Here is a 20,725-nt window from a genome sequence, read left to right on the forward strand (position 1 = left end):
GGGTAGTAAATATTAGTCAGCATTGTCTAGAGGAACCAGTATTCTTAGCTTTTATTTCCAGATACTGACCATAACTCTGTGTATTTATTTCATCAACTGTTAAATGAAGACATAAATTCCTATTATCCCAGACCAGCCTGGGACAAGTTCCACTCAGATACTGGCTTTGTCAGATCCAGTCAGCTCCCATCAGTTCCACATCTGCCTTAGACATATGCCAGGGGTCTCATCCAAGACCCTGCACGGCCAAGGCAGCCAACACAGCCTGATGTCAGCTGGAAGCTGCAGCAAGCTCTGCTCCTCTGACTGGTGACCTGAGTGAAGGAGCAGGGAAGGTTCTTCTTGTAAGGAGATGCCATCACAGCACCGTGTAGTGTCATCACATCACCTGGTGCTGGAATGGTGACATTAATTCATGACATGGCTGAGCAATGCCTGTTTATCAGATGGAGCAGTATCACAGGACGATGTCTAATTATCTCCATATGTAGACTGCATCCTTCTGTCAGGTTTGAGACTCACCTGGATATAGATGTTAGATTATACACTCTGATGTACACATGGGAAGCACAGAATTAAAATAATTGAGCCCAAATGATTGCTCACCTTGGCATTCAATCCCATATATCTTCTTCTATCTGAACAGAATCTTGAAACAGAAAAATTAAATACCATGGGCCAAATTACTCTTTGTGAGTATGTAAATCAGAATGAATTCCAGTGAATTCAGCAATAGGTAACTCATCTGTCTGCAAGAGCAAAATCCCACTCCAGAAACATTGCAAAGTTAGGTTTTAACCTTTACATTAGCACAAAGGATATCCCAAGCTATTAATAGGATGCATTTCATTTTTGCCCAATAGCCTAATTAAGAGCTAACTCATACTTGAAGAGAAAAGGAAGCAATTTGATTTACAGTACCTCATGTGATTAAATCACCAGGGAAGAGAAAAAAGGATTTGAGATGGAAGGGGGGAGTTTTAAAGCATATCATTTGTGAAGACTGGAATCACTTTCTTCTTACAACCCTTTTGCCCCTGTGTTCAATAGCTTAAAGAGGATTCACTGACTTTTATTTATTTGCGTAAACTACTGATTTTTCATCTTGCAGGGTAGCTTCAAAATCCAATGTGAACTTTTTAAGGCACCTAATGATCCATTCTATTATCCCCCAGGACAACGCTAGTTCCAGTGATTTCATGGGGAACTGATTCGGAAAATACCCTTTTTCTCTCTTGCAGTCTCCCAGGCCTTTGAATCATGTTAATATCTGGATACCTCTTTTCTTTGCAACACTACGGTGGTAGCCACAGTCAGCAAACAGACCTGGGGTGAGGGTTGATTGGGGGAACAGATTCACACTGCATGTAGCCCAAACAAGGTACCTGTGGAACAGCTCAATTTCTGTGCCAAAGATGAGACCTCATTGTCAGGTAGTTTTAAAAGCAGTTCAGAAGCACAGGATTCCTGCCCTTCTATCTAAGCATATAATACTGCCATTTTTTGAAAAAAGCCCTCCTTATTGATTTTCATTTTGTGATAAACATACTTACAAACTTTGATAGACTTGAGAAACTGTAAGCCAATACCAACACAAAGTATCATGGGGCTTATAAAATAGAGTGTTCCCAGATATTGTAGTTGAACTAATAAAGAGGCAATTCAGGATATAATAAAGCTTTGCAAACTTCAGCCATCAACTTTGCCCGGAAGTTTCACATACGTGAACTTCCATTTGCGAATCATGCATGTGATGACAGTAATGTTTTTAATCTGTGCATCTCAGTGCTTTGAAGGTGTCTAAACATTTTACTGTGACTGGAAAATTGTGGCACTATGTAACCAAGGGATTTGCCTAAGGAAAGACAGATAATTTCTTATATAATTAGGGCTAGAAATAAAGTCTCCTGATATTCCTAGCTTAACCATTAGACCTATTATCTCTCATAGCCTAGTGTAGAGAACATAATCACAGCAGAACTGCTACACCCATTCTTCCTAAAAGAGCACTTCCAGAGCCTACTCTTATTTTTCACCTACCCAGAGTGTTTCTTCCAGTTCCTTCTCTAAAGGATCAAGGATGGAATGGAAATTGAGATCCTTGCTCTTTTTCAAATCCCCTCTTTCTCCCCTCCATTGCAGTACAAGACAAAGGGAGCTCAGGCAGGTTTGAAGGCAAAAATATCTCAGTCACACTGAACACTCCACTCTGCTTCCCTGAACCCCAGGCAGGAATGATCTGGCACACGGCATAGGAAAATGGTCTGGATTCTGCAAAAAAGATTGCTACCAGTACAGAAAACCCTACAGCTTTCACTAAACTATGAATCTAGCCAGAGACTTTTTGGCAAAGAAAGAAAATAATTAGCAGTCTAAGGAAAATAGTAAGTCTATTCTCACCTGAATGCTTATTTTTTATTTCAAATTTTTCCACATCCATGACCTTTCCTTATATTGCCAGGATCATTGCTTAATTTTGCCTGTGTCCAGCATGCAGGCTCTCCTGTCAGTTTGTTGCATAGACCATGTTGTGGCTGGCTGTGGGTGGCAGGAGCACTGGAGAGGGAAGATTTGATTGGGCTATGCTGCTATGCTTGTTCTTCAGTGAATATCTCTTGGATGCTTTGCTTTCAGTGATGGGGTGACACCAAGCAAAAGGTGGAATGTGTTTAGGGGGCAAGAAAAGTAGCTGCATGCAGAATATGCATTCACCACTGTGTGTTGATGCAGAATACATTCACCACTGTGTGTTGATAATCTGTGTTTGGATTTATCTTTTTTTTTTTTCTTTTATGCCCCCTTGCCCAGGACACAGGGGGAAGGCTTGATCCACCACTGTTCTCACTACCCTTTTTGCTACACTTGGCACTTCTGTCCTGCCAAGCACTTGCTACATTAAGCCTATGGGCATACATGAATCAAGAGCTACCTTGGCCGTAATTCCAGGAGCTGTGGCAGATGCCTGTCTTCTGGAAAAATGTCACAGCCACCCACAGCCTATGGAAGAATTAACCTTGGGAGATGCATAGAATTGCCTTAGAGACATGTGCAGTGCATCTCCTCCAGCTGTAATAATGTCCAGCATCTTCTTCAGAGAACGCATCTTCAGGGAAGCACCTCTTTGTGGGTTCCCTGCTTAGCCCACATTTCAAGGTGTGCTTCGGAGGTGATCGGACCGGTTTTCAGTATTCTCCTTGGAATATTAACATGGAACATCATGGCAATATGTTGTAGCTGCACATACTATGATTCACCATCCTTTAGCTTGCTCCTCGATTTCTTTTTGATTTTTCAGTGTTTGCTGCAGCTGCCTGCTTTTGCTCCAACACTAACTGGGATTTACAGGCCAGAGATATTTTCCTGTCATTTTGGAATAGCCTGATTGGTAGCACTGAGAAGATCAAAATGACACAAGGGACAGAGACTCTTGCTTTAAGGGAGTACTTCAGATGCAGGAATGGAAAGGAGGGGAGAAAGTGAACACTGGGGAGGAGAGAGAAAAAGGAGAGAGAATTTGGCTTGGTAGAATCAGGGAGACTGCAGGAAAGATCATGGGGATTTGAGGAAAGACAGCATTGTCATCTCATCCTTGGACTAAAGAGCTCAATAGGGCAGGTGAGAAAAGAGAAAGACAATTAATTGGATGGAGGTGAGAAAAGAGAAAGAAAAATGAGTAATTGGATGGAGGATGCAGAGGGTGAGGATACACCTGCAGAGGAAAAAAAAAGAATAAGAAAAAAAGTATCTTAAACCACAAACTAATTCACAAAGTTTAATTTATATCACAATATCAGGAGGATTATACTGCTTTGACTTCTACAGAATAAGCAGCACAATGGATTTAGATCATTCAAACACTGGATGTTTAGGGGCCACCTGCATGTGGCCATAAAAGGCAGCCATGGCCATGTTAGAATGTGTCACTGGTACTAAAATATGCATGGTGAGAAAGAAAGCAAGTTGGCTTGTACATAGGAAACAGCTGTGCAGAAACTGTCTTTGTAGCACTATAGAGAACCACCAAGACCTCTGTTTGGGAATGCAAAGAGTCTGCTTTGTAAACCCAGGAACAGAGGGATGTTCTGATTTAGGGCTACTGCGGTTCTGCCTTGATGCTTACCAGTTCTACCTCGAGGGGAAAAAAACAAGTGCCAGAATGATTTAAAGACAGAATATCAACCCACACTGCTGCAGGCCTGCTTTCCACATTTTGTTGCTTTTATAGTTTTAGCTCTTGTTCCAAAAGAAGGACTTCTGTGTATGTCTGTGTGTGTGTTTCCTTCCAAAATTCACACACACAATCAATGACTGAAATTCTTAAGAAAGATATCAGTTGAAATTTTTGGAATTTTGTGAAGCATACCATCTTTTACTTCCCCCCATTAAAAAACCAGTACTTTGTAGGGAAAATTTATTTGTCTAACTCAATTTTTTCTGTTGCTTTTCTTTCAATCATTTTCATTCCAGCCAAATGCAGAAGGGGGAAGACAATCTGGAATATGAGGTGCACCTCCTCAGAACTGCAGGACCTTTGTACAGCCCCTCCTCTGCTACCAATGTTTGATGTTAGGAAAATTGCGTTAGGTACCCCACATCTCAGTTTCCTAACTGTAACGTGGGAATTGCACTTCATGTTATCTCGGAAGTGGTGGGAAGATAAATCTGTTAGAGATGTGAGAGCTCAGACGTTATGGTGTGGAGATGAACGTTAGGCAAATATGCAAACTGGAGGCCTCCAGATCCCTCTTCATGGACATTTTTTCAGACCCATGACTGGCAAACAAGCATCACATCCACAACCCAAGGGAGGAGACACAAGTCCTGATTTCTGAGAGGGTCTTTAAACAGAAGTAGAAGTTTAGGATGAAGGCTGTAGTGTGGCAGTAAAAGAATTTGGTTTTATGGGCAAAGAAGCACAGAGCAGTGCCAATGTCTTTATTTGAAAAACTCCCTGAGACATTGCTAAAACAGATTTTCTGTAAAATCTGTTGCATTCACAACTACAGAATGTTATGATCTTTTATAGCTACTCAAATATAATAGAGGAATCCCAGACTCAGGCCTATAAAACCTTTTATAGAAAAGCCCTCATTTACAGATTTCCTATGTATAATTCCTGCAAATTGACAGCTATTTCTATATCAATTTGGTTTACAAACATTATGCAGGAATGTTGGTGATGCTATTCTGAGTGAAACAGGACCAATTTGATTATCAGATTATTATTTTTTCCCTACAATGAAATCTAATTAAGATATTGTTTGGGGGAAAAATTTGGAAGCACATGGATGGAGTTTAAATAATTACCAGTCACAAGTTTAGTTCCAGAGCAAAGTGCTTTTTTTATTACGTGCTTCTTTATTCTATCTCCCAGCTATGTTGCAGCATGCTTTTTGCTGTTTTACAAGCTGTAACGTACAATGATGGTCATTACTATTCATAGATTCATAGAATTTAAGATTTTAAAGGATGATAAGATGATCTAATCCGACCTCCTGCTTAGCAAAAAGCAGACATTTCATCCAGTTACCCTTGTGTTAGGCCCAGTAACTTGTGTTTGACAAAATTGGATCTTCCAGAGAGACATCTACTCTTGATGTGAGGAATTCAAAAGGCAAATAATTCCTAGATAGCCTTTCCAGTATTTAATCATCCTTACACTTAGAAATCCCTCAGTTCTGTACCTTGTTTCTAATTTGAATTTTCTGGCTTTAAATCCCAGACACTGGCTCTTGTAATATGTCTTTTTCCACTAGATTAAGAAACCCTTTACAAACCCCTGTGTTCTTGGGATAAAGGTACTTATATATCTAATCAAATCACCTTTAGGTCTTCTTCTGAATTCAATATTAAGAAAAATGTATTTACTTTGAAGAAGCATTTACAGGCCCCAGTCAGAGCAAGACCCTGGGGAATTGATAGTTTTTAAGGCTGTTTTTAGGAAATTGGGGTTCACTCCTCCTGTGTCACAGATTTCTGGCATGTCCTTGGGCATGTCACTCAGCTCCTTTGTTTCATAGGTGCTCACCTCCAAGATGGAACTACCATGAATGTATATATACCACAAATACATATTCCTTCCCTGTAAAATGCTGGGGGAGCAGTATTAATCTCTGTGCTGAGCACAAGAGAAGCACTTGATATGATGACAATCCTAAATCATTGTCCAACTAAACAAAAAAAAAAAAAGCCATCTCATGTTCAGTATGGGTCAAGGTTGAGTATCTCCTGTACTGAACTCTGAAACAAGTGTTGATTCCTGTTGTTCAGTAATCATGTTTTAAATTAAAGCAATAGTGAGTTGTGACTACATTAGGTAACTGAGTGCAATGCTGTGTGACTTGTTACAATGCTGACCTCAGCTATTTCACCCTCACATCGTGCAGAAGTATCATTTGGATCCCCAAGATAAATTATTCAATGCCAGGTGACTTGGGCTTGAGTTAAATTGACTGACTGAATGCATGCTCACATTTTTATGTTTTGTCACACAAATCAAGCCTTTGACTTGGCAAAGTTTGGGCAAAGAACCTGTGTGCTTCTCTAAATGTACACTTTGTGGACTATCTTTGTAATGTCAGGCCAGAAGAGGCCCTGAAACATGCAGGTAAGAGCCCCATGGAGACAGCTGGGAAAGGATTTTGGAATAGTTTTAACCTTGTGCCTGTACTGTTTCCCTTTCCTGTCCATATTAGTATCCACAGAACAACTCTTTGCTCTTACTTGCAGGGTTTTTTTTTTTTGCTCTACATCAAAAACTCTGCAAATATCCATGATGCTGTTTCCTTATTTCTTGGGCTTTTGAAGACAATATGGATTTCCATGACTTGTGGTAAGTGCAATGACTACTTCTTGTGCTTTTATCAATGTTAAATCTATCCTTTGCTCCTCTTTCTGAAACGATGACATCTGGCATCAGCAACTCTACACATCATTAGCTGAGGAGCTCGGTGTTTAAGAACCTGGAATAAGAGCAAACCTCTGAAGTCAGGATGCGCATTAGCTGTTAGCATTTGCTCACTCTTAATTACCTCTTCCCCTTATTTGTCTCTCTTTAATAGTATGCCAACAACATTTTCTAACCTCTTACTCAGTGACTGATTTGTCAAGACTATAGGTATCACTTATTCTAGCATTTACATGTTTAGCCATGGGGTGTCAAACTGCACTAGTAATTACAAAACTGTGGATCTGGACTAACTGCATGAAAGAGCTTCAGGTTTAAATTGACAGATTTGTTTTGCTGACTGCCATTCATGTACCAAGCCAGGTACTTGTGCCAATCTGCCTAAAGTTGAAGCTTGTGTCCAGGGATGCTGCCTGCCCTTCATGGGGAATCCTGTGCAGAGCTGTGCTGCCTTAGGCGTGCTGGAATCTCAGCAGCCCCGCAGGAATGCAGAAGCAGAGGGGGAGGGGAGTATCCTTGCTAATCCCTCTGGTCACTCGGGTTGCACAGAGGACTTGTGCTTCGCCAGGACAGTGTGGATGACCGTTTTCATCAAGGCACTTTATAAAAGCAGAGGCTGGGGAAGGCCACACTTGGTGTACCTGAAGGAGTAAGGAAAGAAACATGTCCATGAAGCAGCTGCTGACTGCAAAGGTTTGCATTTTTCCTGAGAAATGATCAGTCGGGGAAGAGTTAAACTGACACCTTCTCTGGCATCTACCTGCATTTGCAAATAAATCAGCCATAAGAACAACTTAGACAGCTTCCTCCTACATGGCTTCTCCACTAAAAGACGTGGGAGAACGCAGTGTCGCTGCCTGTTTTGCTGCAACCCTGTCGGTATTTCAGGTATTGTGCGGAATTTCACCGGGTCCTGTGCAGATTATGGTGCTTTCAGTACAATGTTAGACTGATTCTGAGAACCTACACTGACATATCACAAGCTGCTCTGCTGGAGATGGCTTGAACTCCATGTTCAAGTCCACATTTGTGGCTTGGTGCTGCTTGGTGCTGCAGGTTAGACAGTGTTTCAAACAGGCCACAGTGGAGCAGCACCTGCTGCAGAAAATGTGAAGGATAATGTACGTAGCAATGCTGTCTTCCCTGTCATTCTCAACAGAGTATCAGCTGGAAGAGGATTCCACTGATTTGCTTCTCTTCCTTTTGGGACAGCATTGATTTTGAAAAATTTTGCCATGTAAGGTCTTTATAATTCATTTTTTATATCAATTCTGGATGTGACTCTTCCTCATGCGGAGCTTGGAAATTAAACTTGCAGCATTTTTAGGTTGAGCAGTAAAAGGAAGCTGCTGATAAATCTGAATACATATGTGCCTCAGGAAAAGGGGCTTGGTTGGGAGGCGACAGGTATAACCTAGCAGCACACAGGAGAGAATCAACACTTTTTTGTGCCACGTATCTTGACTTATTCCATTATTATGTCCCTTTACATTTAAGACTCTTTCCAACCAGCTTGCTACCAGCCAACCTATCCATGTATGGACTGCAGACACTGCAGCAATAAGCACTACACAGTCAAAAACATTTGAAATAGCAAAGCAAAACAACTTCATAGAACTAAACCAAAATGTCGATCTCAGCAGTACAGGACTGTTCTTTACAGGCAAGTCTTTACTGTTAACAAACCCAAACAGCGATATCTAAAAGTAATTGCTTGACATCTAGAGATCTGCTCCTACTGTAAGACCACAAGATCAAATACTGCTCTGAAGGTTATTGGTATCCAACAAAACAATTGTAAGGATTGTTATTGGTATCAAACCAAAACAACTGTAAGCATTTTGGAGAGCCACATCTCAAGGACATAAATCACTCCTGCTGTTCTGAATGTGTCAGGTCACTGTGCCTGCAATGGGGAGTTGCTCTGTTCACACACACAGCTCCAGCACAACAGGCTGGAGCACCCAGCACTGGGGCTGCTGCATACACGCCATGTATTTGCAATTGTAGAGCAGCCAGCTGCTGGATGCCAGGCATTTGGAAAAGCACTTGATAGCTGTGGCAATACACAGTTGTCTCCCTGAGCTTTTCTTACAGGACAGAGGATCAGATTGCATAATGCATAAAAAATCCCATATTATAAAGGATATCTGGCAATGACAATGTTGCCTCAAAGACCCTGGCTATCCTGTTGGAATGAGAACCAAAAATCTGGACCATGTAGGATCATATCTTGAGTTAAATTGTATCTGTTAGACAGATGCTAACCCAGGTCCTCTGGGAAAGAAAGTAGGGATGTAACAGAGAACAGAATTTGTCTTTCAAGAGTTTGGAAAGCCAAATTCTACACAATGCAGAGTGTTTACTGTCTGCTGCTGACTCTGCCAGCAAAGGACAAGCTGTTTATCCTATTGCCGCTCTGTTTCCCATGTATACACTAGAGATTATCCACTTACCACTGCTGAAACACACTTGGAGGTTGTAAATTGGAAACTTCTGGATGACAGGTCAGTAACTGTGATTTTGACTGTAGCAGCCCATGCAAACCTGGATTAAACTTTGTGGCAGGTGCAGTTGAAATACAGGATGCAAAACCAGAGCATGTCCTGAAGAGTGTGCAAAGCATAGTTCTAGTCTGCACGTGGTACAGAAGCTAGAGAGGGAATACTGAAGTATTTCTTAATAATTTATTGAAGTATTAAATTACTGGGCATATTAATTTCTATGTTGAACATATCAGGTCAGGGTCTGACGTTTTTGCAAGTCCTATTTTCTGGTTCAGGAGTGGGTTTATTGCTGAGTTTCAACATGAGTTGGGAAAATGATAGTGTTTTTCTATCTCTTTGAAAAAAGAATGGTTTCTGTGAAGCAACTTGAGCTGGAGTCAGTGCATCAAATCCTTAATGTTCCTTCACTGCTCTTCTCTGAAACTCATGGTGTGTCTGGATGTGACATACATAAGTTTAGATGGCAGCCTCAGTGCTTCTGGGGTACCTGGGAGTCTGAGTCTGGATCTGTGTTACTCCAAAATTTTTCCTTTACGCAGCAGAAACGAAGCGTAGAGGCAATTCCACCCATCAGCAGGAGGAGAGTTCTGCTAAAAAGGAGGGCAGGGACTGCTTCAGAGAAGCAACCTCTCCTTATCAAAATCCTTCCCCCTTCCCAAGAAGGAAGGCTTTTAAACCTCTGCACTGCAAATCCAGACTGCCAGGAGCTCCTGTCCTGCCACTGCTGCGCTGTTACTGTGGGCACGACCAAGAAACCTTTGCATCTTTGAAGCACTGATGCCTAATTTGTAGGGCTCTTCCTTGAGAGATCTGTCCAGATCTGGCAACCTTGCCAACATGACACCTTTTTTGGAGTTAAACAGGACAAGGTGGTGCTACTTACACATTGCCTGGTCCCTGATTGTCCAGATTTAGGCTGTCTGGGGAGGAGGGCATGTGAACAGTGTTCCTGCCTCTGCCTTTGCCAGCTGTCCCTGCCTTGCCAGTGGTCAGTTCCCATGAAGCCGAACAGCTTGGGTTTGAGTTTAGAGAGGAGGAAATTGTGCTGCAGCTGTCCAGAAGACAGCGTTTCAAAATCCAGGCCTTCAAAAGTCTGGCTCAGAAACTCTCCCAATTTGGGGGCTGTAGTTATTAATTCTGTTATTTTGAATTTTTAGTCTGCCCTCCTGTCACGCTCAGGAACACTCTCCAAAGTCAGAGTGTGCTTTAAAAAAACCAAAATCATAGCTGCTATTATTATTATATTAAACATAACTGGAGATTCCCATATGCTGCCGTGCCTCCGGGAGGTGGCCCCGAAGGGGAACGCGGTACCCGGGCGGGAATGGCAGTGACAGAGGCGCTCCGAGGATGGGAAGGAGGCGCGAGGTCACTCATTGCTCGAGGCGGGGGGGACCCGCCGGCGGGGCAGTGCCCGGGGCGGGGGCAATGGGGCGGGGGAGGGTGCCCGGAGCCCCGGCGGGGCGCGGGATGGCGCGGCCGGGGCGCCCCAGCCCGGTGCGGAGCCGGGGGCGGCGGGACCGGCGGGGGGGCGCGGAGCCGGGCGCATGCGCTGCGGCGGCGGGGCGGCGGGGGCCGGGGCGGCGCGGGGGGCCGGAGGGAGGGAGGGAGCGGGCGGGGAGGAGGCTGGGCCGGGCCGGGCCGCCTATTTGAGGGAAAGTAGCGCTCGGCGGGTGCTCAGTGCCGGCCGCCGCGGAGAGGCAGCGGGCGAGCGGCCGCCGGTCGGTGCCCGCAGCCGGCGCGGCGCTGCCCCCCTGCCGAGGACTGCCGCGCTCGTCGCACGAGTGGCGGCGGGGGGAGCCGCCCCGCGGGGCCGCCTCTGCCCCTTCCCCGCCGCGCCGTTAATGGAAACATGGCGATGGCGGCTCCGACCGGCAGCGCGGCGCCCGTCGCCCCGGCCCTCTGCGGCCACCTGGCCCTGCTGCTGCTCCTCGCCGCCCCCGCCGCCCACGGCTACAGCTTCCCCCAGCAGCACACGTAAGTGCCGCCGCCCCGGCCGGTACCCCCGCCCCGCGGCTCGGCCCGGCGCGGTGGCGCATCGCGGGGCCGCCCCGGGGCCTGCGGGGGAGCGGCGGCGGCGGGGCCGCGGCGGGCGCTGCCGGTGCCGGCGGCCGGCGCCGCGCTGGATGCGGGCGGGCGCGGGGGTCTCTGCCCGCTCCCCGGCGGAGCGGCGGGTTGAGGAACGGACCCAAAGTTGCTGGAAAGCACAAACTTCCCCGGCGGGTGCCGGTCCGCAGGGCGGCTGTCGGAGCCGTAATGTGGCGAGAGGGGGGAAAGACCGAAAAGGACTTATTTTCCAACACCCCCCCATCCTCGTTTCAAGCACACAATATGGTACCCATAACCGGCCGTGCACACCGGAGTTTGAGCATAAACTAATAATAGCTGGATAGTTCCACAGGCTATCCGAGCTGGCGGGTCTTCCTCTCCCTCCCTCTGGGGCGATTAAAATTGACTGTAATCTACTGAAAGAGAGTCGGAGAGCAGCTCGTTTGGGTGAGGGGGTGGGGGACTGGAGAGTCGCTGCAGGAAGGATATAAATAGATTTTTTTGAAGAAGAAGACATTGCTTTCGAAGTTAATGTTTGGGAATATTTTCTAACAGGGATGGCCCTCTTGCCTACCGTGGTAACCCTAAACCTGTCCCTCTCCACACATCCACGGGAAACCTTGCTGAGATGTGTTTTAAGAGGCTGTCATCTCCGTTATGATTTGCTGAGGTTTGTTGACACAAAACTGAAAAAAATCCAGACAATTCAAAGTAAAGGTTGACACCGTGTCCTTACCGTCTGCATTTTTGAAGGTGGGGGAAAGATTTCAATGACATAGAGTTAATAATAGCAGTGTTGCCCTTAACTTCGTGCTGCCCCAGTGGATGTGCACTGCTTTATGTCACAGTTGTCTTGTCATTTGTGATTTGCTTAAGAATAGAAATACATTTCATATATATATGCCATAGGAAGTAATTTTGAAAGCCTTTTAGATTAGTGTCTTTGATCTCAAAGTACGTTTTTGTAAGCATGTAGTTAGGCCTTCTGAAAAGAAAGCTTATCGGCAGAAGAAACAGCGTTGTTTATTTGGGAGAGCTGTAGCTTACTGTGTTAATATCTGCCTTCACCAAAGGCATGGTTGCTTATGCCGAAATCCTTCCCATTCCGACAGATTCCTTCTGGATTCTTTGGGGGCACGTATTCATATTTTTAATTATCTTTGACCTTTGGGAGCTGATGGGTTCCCTTTTCTTGCTGTCATGTAAATACAGAAATTCTTCAGAATAAGACCCTGAGAAATGTCTACCTACAGGGGGAGGAGAGGAAAGGGAACGTGCCAGTTCTCCTCCAAGTACCACAGCCTTATGGCCTGATCCAGCCTTGCTCTGCCATGAACGATCTCTGCTTCCATGAGAATGCCTAAAGAAGCAAAGGGGATTCTGTACATGATGAATCACAGCTCAAGTTTGTGGGATGTTTTTGATATTTCTGCAGCTTTTCATGGATTGCAAGTTGTTGCATTTGCTTATTAAGTTCAGAACACAGTATCAATTTATAGAATAAATTTCTTTTGGGTACCAGTTTGTGAGTCAAAGTTGTGTTTTCTTTCTAGCAGCAGAAAGTTTTATAAGAAGGTTCTTCTACTGAGAGAGACATAAAAAGGCTTGTGAGTTGTAAATAATGTGCTTGCATTCCCTCACCCTATGATCCATGTTATTCTAATAAACCATGCCAGCTTTTTAACCAAAGCAGTTTTATTCCAATTAATTTGGAGGCATTGGTTTGCTAGAATAGATTTTGTTAGCTCTGTGCTTTCTTATCTGCGGCTTTATCAGAGTGGGCCTGATCCAGCACTGAATGAGGCAAGATAAGTAAAAACTGAAGCTACTGGCAAAGATCCATAATTTCTTGCAAATATGGAGGAATTGTCCTGAAAAGGCCACTAATTCTGTGTGTGTGCCTCTGCTGGGAATTAATGCTGTCTGGCTGCATCTGGAGAAGAGACACAGAAGGGACTCAAGACTTCAACCTGACCTGATACCTTCTTCCTTGTTTGGTTCCCCTCATGACCTGTTCTGTGAACCCAGAGAAGAGAGGAGTGACGAATGGATATTTGATGATGATGCACAATTGCTGGGCAGTAGGTTAATGCTGTAACCTGTGGGCTGAAATGCCTGGTGAGCTCTGCCCTGGGGCTGCTGTGATTATTTGTTTCTTGGGAAGGAAATACTTAATGGGAGTAAAGAGTGCAATGGTAACTGAACAATCCCCTGTAATTGACTGTTCCTCCCCAGTAGTTTCCTGTTTGCACCCTGCTTGATTTTAAACAGGCTGGATACAACAAATTTTTTGGGCAGATTTACCGGCGAGTTTGAGTTTAGCTGATGAGATGTGCTGCTGAATTCTTCCCATTACCAGCTAATTTTCTCCTACTTTGGACAATGCACCCTTGTGAATGATTCAGAGCATTGATTAGAAACATGTTTGTCTTTAGAGGTTTTCTCTGTAAATCACTGAAGTCATCTTTTACTACGGGACTCTCAAAAACGAGGCTGCTTTTTTAAGCAGCCCTGAACAGTTTTGTTCTGGCAAGCAGCAGAGTGAACGATTAGGATATCTTGCCAAAGTGGGGGAAGAAAGAAAACAAAGAACATTTATGGGGTTTTATTTTTGTTTACAATTGTATTAATTATTGTCAGTGTGTTGATTCTTGGTTCTGTCCCTGATAAATCGTTGGTGTTCTACATTATCTCTCTCTTCCCGGGTAGCATGGTTTTAATCATCTTATGCTGAGCTAAGGAAAGCTCGGCTCAGCCAGTTGTCCAAAGGGGAATTTCTCATTGAGATTTAAAAAGCAAAATCCCAGATTGGAGCAAACCCATTGGGGCGGGCGTGTTAGGTGATGGCCACTGACTGACAAGGCTCCTTTTAGGAATAGTCACGTACAAGAATGTGCATCTATGTGGGCAACGGGATTAATGGCTGTGGAAAGGAAGGCTGTTGGTTGCAGTTAATTTTTCTTTTAAATAGTACACAGAGGGATTCCTGTGGCAGCATGGTAACAACCTCTGCTTGAATTTCTGAGCAGTTTGGTATGAGAAAATTGAAAGCCTGGTCAGTCAGGGAAGTCCTATACCTGGATTGCCATTGCCTCATGTTAGTGGAGATCATGCACGAGTGCTGGGGAATGTGACTGCCACTGGGGAGCAGAACAAACCCCCTCCTCACTTTCCAGAAATGCTCTTTGTCACTTGGACTTGAAAGAAAATTGCCATCTGCTAGAGGGTGGAGAGCCATTTGCTTCTTGTGAGGAAGCAGGTGTGTGCAGAATTGCTGCATGTCTGCTTGGCTTCATCACTGCTCTGCAGGGCATCTCTGACCAGGCAGCAGAGGAGAAAGGTATGTCTGCAAGGGGAAGTGCCAGTGTGGTGTCCAGGGTCCAGTCCTGCTTTTCCAACAGGTTTAGCACTTGTCAGATGTAGACAGTTGTTTAAGGCAGCAAACTGAGGTACTACCCCAGTTCCTGTCAGATAGTGAGCAGTGAAGACTCCTGCTCAGAGCAGCAAGGCTTAGTATCTTCCTGTCGCCACTGGAATGTGGGCCTGAGGCTGCCTGTTTCAAATTAGTTGCTTCTTTGTAGCATTTTGATTTGTACTTGTCATTTCACCCCAAATGAGGTTAATGATGCTGGTAGTGGTAGCACATCTGGGCTAGCAGGGCTCGAAATAAATAACTCTATTAGGACTGGATCATTTATAGTTTGCAGAATGCCATGTAGAGAAAGCTCCTTCTCTTGTTCTACTGACCACCTGCTGTACAGTCAGAAAATCTCTTCCAATTATGGTTTTGATGCTTGGCATTGGAACTTGTCTGGAAAGGAGTAGAAAAGCTGGGAGATGGCCCTGCTTGTCTTCTGCTGTGCTCCACTAAGCAGAGAGACAGCTCCCTGGGAGGGCAATCTACCACCAAGAGTGACTGACAGATCCTGGCCCTCCATCCCTGTGAGGGCTGAGCAGCCTCTGTGACAATTTGTACTCAGTGGAAGCACAAATCCCCAGTGTCCCTGCAACAGCCCTGTGCAGGCTGTGCTTGGTGGCAGAAACCGCTTTTGGGGTGTGCAGAGGCACCCTGAACTTCCCAGAGGTAAAAGGAGAGCCTCACAAAGAGGAACAAATGTTTTTTAAAAGCCATTTGCAATATTTCTTGCTATTTAAAAACAAATTTCTCTATTCCTGTTACCATTTCTGAGTGCTTCCTTCTCACATAGAGAAAGAGCAGCGCATTGCTGCTTTCTTGCCTGTGACACCTTAACACCGTGACCTGCCTGCACTCATCCCCTTCAAGACTGTGGCTTCAGGAGTTTGAGTTTTTCAACTGTATACATTGAGAAATTGTTAATTGAAATTCTCTTGAGAAAGCGTGTGGGTTCCCACTGAAATCAATAAGGCTCCTGCACATAGACCTGAGGGTAGAAATGGGCTCCTGCTTGGTGTTTGACAGGCAGAGTTCAGCAGCTTTGTTGTAAAGAAGCTTTGTGTGTGTTTGTGCAACAGCCCCTGAAAAGCTGAAGGTGGTTCTGGAGGGTCTGAATGGAAACCTGGACGTTTATCCTTGAACGAGCTGCCTGGGGTTTGGCTTCAAAAGCCATCAGAACAGCTCTTGAGGGCTCGTGTGCTGGAGCATCTGCACGCTGCAACGTGGAACACATGCACACGCTGTACCAGTCAGACAATGCTTTTTCAGCCAATGAAATACTCAAGTGAGATGAAATAAAAGCAAAAGTCCAAAATTACCAAGCGACATACTTGAGTGAAATATTCAGTAAGAAAGGAGGGCATCTGAACGCCTCGATATTTACTTTTCTAGGAGCCTCTTGAAAGCAAAATGTGTTTTGTTAGCAAAATTATTTTTCCTTTCTGAGGTTTTGGTAGTAGTTTATTGTTTTAGAGCTGTTCCTGTAATCTAGCCTTCATCCTAGAGTTTATTATTGCTGGGTTGCATGGGGAATGGGATTGTACAAATGGGGTTGTACAAATAGAGAGTCAATTTCTGTCAACAAGCTATTGGCATGGTTTTCTTTAGGTTGAATTATTTGATCTTTTGCAGAATGCATGTAGATTTTCTTCATTACTTTGACAGTTTTCCTACTGCTCTTCCCCTTCTGTCTCAGCCATTATCTTTTGGTCATAAATACAATGAGAACTAAAAAGTGTTTATGTAGACCAAAAGATTCATTCTTCCTCTGTAAAAAAGATTGTTTCTCGAATTGACTGATGTGTGAGTGATGGGGATATTTAACCGGATGAGCTTGTGAGGAGTGAAAGGGCTGCAGGGTGAGAGACACAAGGATCTGAAGGCAGTCAGGCCAGACAAAGGGTGCACGGTCTGTGGTTTCTGTATCTATTCATTAACTCCTCACAAGGTCGTTATCCCTGCTGTGATTAGGCCACCGTGCCGCCTCTTGGGAAGCTGCTGCTCACGGGGCAGGAGCCTGTGAGACTGCCTTGCAGGAGAACCGGGATCAATTCTCCTCCGGCACGTCTGGTTGGGACTGAGAACTCCAGAGGAGATAATTGCTGACAGCAATCAGATTGGGTGCTAAATGCCATATAAGCCATCTAGGTCAATAATGATGGTAAAGCCTTGGGCACAGTTGTCAAAACAGCATTTGAGTTTGCCTATCTCTTTGTGCAGCGACACCACTGATTGTGCGTAGAGTTAAATGCAATAAATGCAGGATGCAACATGATTTTTAGTTCTGGTGTGTGTCAAATCCCTGAAGTTCTTGCAGTGAAAAGGATTTCTATAATAAGAATGTCTCTTGTCTCCCTCGACCTTGTTCCTTCGTTCATTGTCCTTGAAGAGTGGGGATGGAGCTGTGCTTTCTGTGGACTAGGCTGGAGCTATGTCTGCCCCAGTGGGTTTCTGTTATGAGTCCCCTGAAGCTCTGGGTAGACTTTGGGTATCCTTGGCTTCTGCTGGTGTGAAAACTGTTCCACCCTTTCCCACAGTGACACTTGGGGAATTCCTGAATCAATATGGGTTGTGCCTGCAGTGAGTATCACTGTGATAGAAAACCCGGAGTGATGCAGTACAAAGGCACGTTCATCTACCTGACAAAGGTTGTCTATCTTGAATTATTTATGAGGTTTCACAGCACACTAGTAAATTTTGTAAAAGCAATGGAGTCCTGGTAATGTGAGCCTCTTCACTACAGCTTCCGTAGTGGAGTTGTTCTGAGGAGGTACAGGAGGTGGGGGATGGAGGAGGAGGAGGAAGAAATAGGCAGCAAGTGGAGGGATAGAGAGAGACTGCTGTTTTCATGTGCAAATGATGAGGTGTGCAGAGCAATGAATTAGTTAGATCACGCTGTGCATTGGAGCAAAAATCCGTGTAGTGTTAGAAAGCAGCCTATACTTCAGGGAAGGGTGGGGAGTAGAAAGGATGGGGAGTACACAGAGCAGGGTGAAAATCTCTTGACCAAAATACTGATTGCTTCCCATCTGTAGAAATGCTGTTTGCAGGGGTAGTTTGGTTAAAGTATGTACTCATTTTGGTGAGGTTTTCTAATCCGAGTTCCAGTAAAAGAAGACTCAAGCCAGAGCTGGTCAGGCTTTCCTGTGTGGCATTCAGCGACTGGGAGGCTTGGAAGTGTGCAGAGCAGTGGCTGTTGACCAGAGAGGTTTGCTGAGGATAACCTGGAACATGTGTGTCCACAGGAGCATTAAGTCAGTGTTGTCTAACACAGAGAGCAAGGGCAGGAAGAGTTGGAGTCCTGGCAGCAGTGCGTGGGCTTGCTTCAATCCCTGCTGCAACAGCATTTCAGTGCTAAAAGTTAGTGCTGCAGCACAGGTTCACAGTGTGGCTGCCACTGTGCACCTGACACAGAGCCTGCCCTGTGCCTTTGGGCTTCTGAGCCTCTTGGCCTTGCAAGCACAAAGTTAGCCCTTAAACAGTCACATTGGTGGAAAGAATTGGGAAAGTATTGTATCCATCTCCACTGAAGGGACAAATGAGGATATGAGTCTCCTTATAAATACCAATACCTCTCAACTCATAACAGAGCTGAGTCCTGCAACTTTTGTCACAAGCTGCCAGTTTGCTGTCAGGCTCTGTTTCTTCTCCAGTGGGCACTTAATATTCTGCAGTCCAGAAGAATCCCATATCTAAAGTCTGAGTTCACATTCATTCTCCAAACGGGAAAGCAAAACAAGGGGCATATATCTAAATAATTTTCAGAACTAACCTTGTATAAGCTACTTATCCTTCAGAAATATATAAAGCTCTCAGTGATGTAATTTCTGTTGAACCAGAGATATTCTTGTATTTGAATTCTCACATCTATTAATTTTCATGTAATATCTATTGTGGCTAATAAACACTTCCTGTACAGTATGAAACAGGGAGGATCATGAATGCAGTGCTTTGTTTGCACATCTAACGTATTTTACAGGCAGATTTTTGGCAGCTGTAATATGAACACCAAAATAGAGACAGACTTAAGCCAAGCAAAGCACCTAATGTTCAACTTTATCAGGTGTTGCAGATTGAGTCAGATTCTGGGCTGTGAGTGGTTGAACATCTTTTTATTGCTCCATAACAAACTCAGTAGACCCAGAAGGAGCCAAAGTGCCATTTCCTCATGTCTGAGGTAGTCTTGTAAATTAGAGATCTCTGGTAAGTGTTCACTGTGGTGTCACATTCTTGGGATCAGTGTGTGTGGGAAGTATTATGTGGGCTCTTGTACTTTCAGTACCTCTGCAGGGAAAGGGATGCCCCTTGCCCAGGTGAAAGTTAACTTTCTGCAGCAGTGTGTCGTGCACATCAGGGGAAAAAAAGGGTGGAAGTAAAAGCATTTAATTATTCAAGGCCAGCAAGCTGAAAAGGATTTCAGGACAGTGAACTAGGCATGCCTCAAAGCTTCGTGGGCACTCCTCTGCTTTCCCCTTCTCCCCTGCTTGCTCTGGAAAGGAGGGTATATTACATGAGTATGAAAAAAAAAAAAAAATCAATATTTTTCTCTTCATGCAGTTCGTATTTTTTATTTATTCTATTTTTGTTGGCTGGAAAGTCTTAATAATTGTTGATCAGTGACCAAGCTGATGACACTATTTTGCCTCCTACAGAATAACAGCATTTCAAAGAGCATAGAACAAAAGGGACCCTCCTCTGTGCGTAGGGATGCTCTCATGCCCCACCCTGGCTATGTGCTGTGGGCTTTCTGATTGAGCCATTCCTTATTATAGGCTTGTTACAATGCGGAAAAATTTGCTGTTGTCAAATCTTGCGTGCTGTACTCTGCTATGTAGGTTTAAAAGCTGAGAATTGTCAAGAAAATGTTCAAGATGCTGGGACAAATTCATCCCTGATGTAATGACGTTTGTGGGATTATGCCCAGGATAACTTTCAGGCCTTTGTGTTTTAACTTTTAAGTATGGTGGTGCTTGTGGTTGTGGTTGCTTCTAGTGGGATTTTTATGGTGAGGTGGAGAAAAGAAATGCAGCTAACACATCTACTGTGCTGATGCTTTGGTCTCAGTTTCTAAGTAACCCCATTTAGCACCTGCCTGCCTGTTTGACCCAGCAGCAGAAATATTGTGTTGGCATTTCTGACATCAATACCACCTTTTTGCCCATCATCTTAAGGCTAAATTGAACCCTTCTGTGTCCCTTGCTCCTTGCTATGTTTATTTGTTGTGGTCTAGTCTTTACTGTAGAGAAAAATCTAACCAGCTCTGTCTCACCTCAGCTGTCTGCTAGGTGCTTGGGGCTCTTTTTCATGTGAAATGCCTCCTTCCACAGGTGAATTTACACCCTCACTTTCCCTCTGCTTCCCTGTGCTCCCTGCCCAGACATGAGGACAGAGCAGCTGGGTATGAAAGGGCTCTGACAGCCACATTTTGACGTGAGGTCTCACTTCATCACTTCAGTGCTGTCACTGCTGAGCTTGCCCTTACCTTTTCCCCTCTTGCCCCTTGTCATGCCAGCCTCACTGGGGCCATGTTTCCTGGAGCAGGCAGAGTTACCAAGCCAGAGGTGAGGATGCATCCCAAGGCTGGTGCTCTGCATGGAGCACTGCGTGTGGCAACACTGCTGTGTGGGATCCTTCTTTTTCTGCCCTTCTCCTCTTGATGCCATTCCAAGTGAATCCTTGTGCTGAAAGCACTGCTGGTTTGTGCAGTTTATGAATGTGATTATGTGTGCTGAAAGCAGCCTTGCCTTTTTTATTCCATAAGGGCCTCTTAATAAATGTCACTTATTTGGGGACTCAGGCAGCTGAGTGCATGGCCAGTTACCTTTCTGTTTGGGAGTGGCTTACAGA

The 20,725-nt window shown here is 44.6% G+C and overlaps 1 protein-coding gene across 2 annotated transcripts in view; it reads left to right on the plus strand.

The window, feature by feature from the left end:
- Nucleotides 1-11,080: 11,080 nt before the first annotated feature.
- CACNA2D2 (calcium voltage-gated channel auxiliary subunit alpha2delta 2) overlaps nt 11,081-20,725 on the plus strand; it is a 210,379-nt gene continuing 200,734 nt past the window's right edge. Inside the window, exon 1 of one of the 2 annotated variants that reach the window (XM_030283501.4) lies at nt 11,081-11,391. In XM_030283501.4, coding sequence (XP_030139361.2) covers nt 11,267-11,391 — 125 coding nt within the window. In that variant the 5' untranslated portion in view covers nt 11,081-11,266. The remainder of the gene's footprint in view (nt 11,392-20,725) is intronic. The other variant, XM_030283502.4, reaches the window with a different exon arrangement.

This window comes from Taeniopygia guttata, chromosome 12, assembly GCF_048771995.1.
Source record: "Taeniopygia guttata chromosome 12, bTaeGut7.mat, whole genome shotgun sequence".
Taxonomy (NCBI): domain Eukaryota; kingdom Metazoa; phylum Chordata; class Aves; order Passeriformes; family Estrildidae; genus Taeniopygia; species Taeniopygia guttata.